General features: G+C 38.9%; 1 protein-coding gene across 1 annotated transcript; it reads left to right on the top strand.

Moving 5' to 3' along the window:
- The first annotated feature begins 2,206 nt into the window (after nucleotides 1-2,206).
- Nucleotides 2,207-2,659, top strand: LOC142162977 (uncharacterized). The gene is made up of 2 exons (XM_075220215.1): nucleotides 2,207-2,288; nucleotides 2,391-2,659. The coding sequence occupies exons 1-2, from the start codon at nucleotides 2,207-2,209 to the stop codon at nucleotides 2,657-2,659; spliced, it is 351 nt and encodes a 116-aa protein (XP_075076316.1).
- The last annotated feature ends 2,374 nt before the right edge of the window (nucleotides 2,660-5,033 follow it).

The following is a 5,033-nucleotide window of genomic DNA, read 5'->3' as shown; positions in this document are numbered from 1 at the left end:
CCAATACCCATATACAATTCACATAGTGTCTTCGGAGTCTCTAATGATTCAAAAGAGAGTTATAACAACGCTGGCAATAAGGCCCCGGCTATACTTCAAAATGTGGCAAACATACAAACAAAAGATGTACTACATGACCCACAGGGAGAAATGGGGCTCACCAAGTCTGCTGGGAAGATGATGGTGATGCACCACTAGCTGCGATCATCACGATCTGCTATGGAACCACCTACATTCATTTAAAGATGTAGCGCCCCCGGCAGAAGGGACATTAGTACTGTCGAATAGTACTAGTATGTATAATTAAACATCATCTCATTAGAAAGAACAATAATACAAGAAGAAATAATCATGGAATAAATGGAAACCTTAAACAACACTACAACATCACATTAAGGATCACATAAGTTGTCAAGTAATTTTCATAGCTTTAAATTGGGACATCATTATTATCAATTCCTCATCATTCACAATACGACCATACTTTTATATGGAGTCCGGTCATGACCCGATCGGCTAGGTCGTCCCATTAGAGACATTCACCACAATCATAATTCCAGTTTCAATTTCCAGTCTCAATTTCCAATTTCAGTTTCCATCACAGTTCCACCATGTGTGCGGCATGACGTCCGATCACGGCCCGATTGGCCTGCCGTCTTAGCCAAAACATTACCATTTTTCATCGATCATCTCATTTCATATTTCTTTCACACATATAAATTCATCGGCACTAGTGGCCACAATCATTATATCATATCTTAGCTCTTGGTCGTATTTCATAATGCAAGTTCTTTCCCACATTTCATATTATTATCATTTTCAACAAACAAGCCTTTCAATTCAAGATATTGAGTACACACGGGAGCAATTATAGATCATAGGTAACTAGAGGCCTTCACATACTGTGGCATAACAATCTTTATTCAAGCTCAATAGGAAGTCTAGGCATTTTAGCACATATTCCATATCTTTAACACATCCTCAAACGACAAGATAGCATAATGGAAACATTGAAATACATGTTTTACATATATTCTTGCAACACAAACAAATATGGAATAACAATTTCTATATTAATAAATTTTGGGACTTACACCAATTGCATGGACATCAAGTGGTTCAATTTCTAAGAAGAGGGGATTTTAGCCATACATACCTTGCTTGAGTTTTTCCTTAAATTACTATGACGTTCCAGAAATCCTAGCAATCCCAATCTATTTCGATATATAATAAAATTGAACACAAATTAGAAAGATATTCATAGTCTTAGCTCATTTGAGCATTCCATCAAATACTAGGTGTGCATTAAGTCTTTAAGGTTCTTTTATAGAGGATTTCATCAACCTTCAACTCATCCTTAAATATTTTTAGCTCAATAATGCTCCTACACCCGTTGATAACATATGCAAGCAAGATAACAACTCCAATACAAACAAATAACAACTCCAATACAAACAAACTTTCTTGATAAATACCCATCTTTAGCTAAAATTCAAAATTAAGGGTTAGGGTGTAGAATCTTACCTCAAGGATGAAGATCTAGTGTGTTTTCCTTGTTAATCTTCAAAAATTTGTGTAAGAATTGAAGAATGCTTTAATGAAGATCACTTTCTCACTCTAGGGCTCCCTCTCTCGCTCTAAAACATCAGAATTTTGCTCAAAAATGACCCATTGTGTGTATTTAACGAAGTTGGGTCGGGTTATAAAGATAGAAGAATGGATAGTCCAAAATTTTTGGACCGGGCTACAGACTGGCATCGCCAGGCTAAAGCCTGGTCTAGCCTGGTTTCCTGTCTGGCTTTAGCTGGCCTCGTCAGCCTAAAGCCTGGTCTAGCCTGGCTTTAGCTTGGCCTTGCCAGCCTAAAGCCTGGTCCAGCCTAGCTATAGCTTGGTCTAACCGTGACGAAAATTTTCAACTCCCAATGCATTGTTCAACCCAAAACTCCGAAAATACAATGTATTAGCATACCTTGACACCACAAAACCTTAAATTACATAGTGAAGTTTTCTGGGGCCTTACAACCTGGTTCTCTATATAGTTTGGTGGACCCTTAGTTTCTATCAATTGGTATCAAGCAGGTTCTTTCTATCAGGATAACACCTAGAAAGGATCATCATGGCTGCTCCGCCAAACTTTGAAGAAGGCCAATCTACCTACAGACCACCAAGATTCAACGGCCAATACTATGGATGGTGGAAGACAAGGATGCATGATTTCATCACGGCTGAAGATTTAGAACTGTGGGATGTTATCTGTGATGGCCCCTTCATTCCTACGAAAACCATTGGTGAGCCAATAGTGACAGTTCCAAAAAACAAGAAAGGAGTTCAACGATGCTGACTGCAAGGCTGTCGAGAAAAACATATTCTCGTTTGTGGTATTGGACCAGATGAATACAACAGGATCTCAGCTTGTCAATCCGCTAAGGAGATCTGGGAAGCTCTCCAAATAGCACCCGAAGGGAAAACTCAAGTCAAGCAGTCGAAGATTGACATGTTAACAACTGAGTATGAGCTCTTCAAGATGAAGGATGATGAGTCCATTCAGGATATGCACACTTGCTTCACTTCTATCATCAATGAGCTTCACTCTCTCGGAGAAATCATTCCCAGGAACAAACTTCTCAGGAAAATACTTAGTGTACTACATAGTTCATAGGAAAGCAAGGTAAACGCCATCACAGAGGCAAAGCATCAACACACACTGTAAAAGATCTTCACTCATAAAACACCATTATGAGAAGAAGAAGAAGAAGAAGAAGAAGAAGAAGAAGAAGAAGAAGAAGAAGAAGAAGAAGAAGAAGAAGAAGAAGAAGAAGAAGAAGAAGAAGAAGAAGAAGAAGAAGAAGAAGAAGAAGAAGAAGAAGAAGAAGAAGAAGAAGAAGAAGAAGAAGAAGAAGAAGAAGAAGAAGAAGAAAAGAAGAAAAGATGAAGGGAAGAAGAAGAAGAAGGAGAAGGAGAAGGAGAAGGAGAAGGAGAAGGAGAAGAAGAAGAAGGAGAAGAAGAAGGAGAAGAAGAAGAAGAAGAAGAAGAAGAAGAAGAAGGAGAAGAAAAAGAAGGAGAAGAAGAAGAAGAAGGAGGAGGAGAAGAAGAAGGATAATGAGAGAAGAGAGCCCAAAGGGGAGAAGAACCTAGTCCTCAAGATAGACAACAACGACTCAAGTGGTGAGGATGCTGATATGGCCCATCTAACAAAGAGATTTTAGAAAATGGTTCACAGAAATGGGAGTATTCCAAAGAGGGGCAGTTCCAACAAGCCAAGATGGGTATGACATATGTCATAAATGCGGGAAGACAAGACATTTCATCAAGTATTGCCCTCCCCATAAGCAAGACCAGTACAAGCACAACCCAGACAAAGAAGGCAAAAGGAACCAGGTTCCTAACAAAAGATTCAAGAGAAAAGATGTCGCTGACAATGTTCTGAAACAAGATTTAGCTGCACGGGTAGACTCCTCTAAAGAATCCGGAGAAGATGATTATCAAGGTGACAGCTCTATGGTGGCAGTAGAAAATGAAGCAACTGAATATGATTCCATCTTTGCTCTAATGGCCAAATCAGATGAGGATGAGGAAGATGACGATGATGATGAGGTAAACTTTCTGGATGTTAAAAGAAATTTGAAGTCCTATTCTCAAAAGAAGCTTATATCCTTGGCTAATATTTTAATTGATGCATAGCACAGTCTCATTAATGATAAAATTGTGCTAACTGTGGAACTAGGAGAAATAGAACACGAGAGATATGATCTTGTAGTGGTTGTTGTTGATCTAAAAAATACCATTGAGAGTTTAAAAAGGGAAAAACATATCTTGACTAAGAGAGTTGCAAAAATAGAGCATGAGAGAGATGACCTATTGGTAGTAGTTGTAGACATAAAGGAAACAATTGAGGAACTAAGAAGGGAAAGTAGGCATAAAAATACCCAAAAGGAAAAGAAGTTGCAAGTGAGGCACACCTTAGGCTTGAAAATGAGCTAAAATAAGTGAAATATAGTATGTGTCCTGAACTTGAGATAAACAAACAACTTCAGGAAGATCTAGGTAAGGTGAAGAATGACCTAGAAAAATCTCTTAAGTGGACCTAGTCCTCTAATGCAATCACTGCTATGTATAAGAATAATGGGGGGGAACAATGCTATGTTCCAAAAAGAAAAAAACCTACAACCTGCATAGCAAGTACGTTACTGTACCTGATAACTGGCTCTGCACTCACTATGGTAACACTGAACATTTCAAAGAAACATGTAAATCCATATTCCAGTCCCAGTAGAAAAACAAAGTTTTTGCTGAAAAAGTAACTACCGCTAAAGAACCTGGTCCCTCATATAAAAAATGTATGGTGCCTGCTTGGACAAAAAGAACTTTGATTCACCTTTTTCCTCATTACAATGGACCAAAACTTGTTTGGGTTCCTAAGTCTAATCCTTGATTCTCTTGTGCAGGGAGTAGTGAAATGAAGTAGCCAAAGATGGCATATGGATAGTGGTTGCTCAAAGCATATGACTGAAAGCACTAATAACTTCCTTTCACTCAAGGCCCTACAAGGAGGGAGTATGCCCTTTGGCAATGGAAAAAAGGGATACATTCTGGGAGTAGGAAGAATTGGAAAGTCTCTCACTCACTCAATCGAGAATGTGTATTACGTGAATGGCTTGAAGTACAGCTTGCTAAGTGTTTTTCAGATCTGCAACAAAGGCAACAAGGTGAAATTTGTGTCAAAAATCTACACAGCCACAAACCTTGTGACTTGTGAAGTGATCCTGATGGCAAATGTCACTGATTTTAAGTCCCTACACAATGGAGATGTCACATGTTTGAGTGATGTGGATGATGACGAACTGTGGCATAGAAGGTTGGGCCATGCAAGTTTTACATTGCTGAACAAGTTGGTCAAGAAGGACCTGGTTCGTGGACTAGCTAAGTCAAGCTTCAAAGATGACAAGGTATGTGAGGCATGTGTAAAAGGAAAGCAGATCAGGTCCTTCTTCAAAACCAAAAAGGAAGTAAGCACATCAAGGCCACTTGATCTC

Source organism: Nicotiana tabacum, chromosome 1, assembly GCF_000715075.1.
Source record: "Nicotiana tabacum cultivar K326 chromosome 1, ASM71507v2, whole genome shotgun sequence".
Taxonomy (NCBI): domain Eukaryota; kingdom Viridiplantae; phylum Streptophyta; class Magnoliopsida; order Solanales; family Solanaceae; genus Nicotiana; species Nicotiana tabacum.
The sequence above is the reverse complement of the archived record's forward strand: the minus strand, read 5'-3'. Positions and strand labels throughout refer to the sequence as shown.

Excerpts from the sequence above, each read along its gene's own strand:
- LOC142162977 (XM_075220215.1), top strand. The coding sequence starts at position 2,207 with ATGCATGATTTCATCACGGCTGAAGATTTAGAACTGTGGGATGTTATC. Across the intron at positions 2,289-2,390 it reads CATTCCTACGAAAACCATTG|ATGAATACAACAGGATCTCA; the intron begins GTGAGCCAATAG and ends GTATTGGACCAG.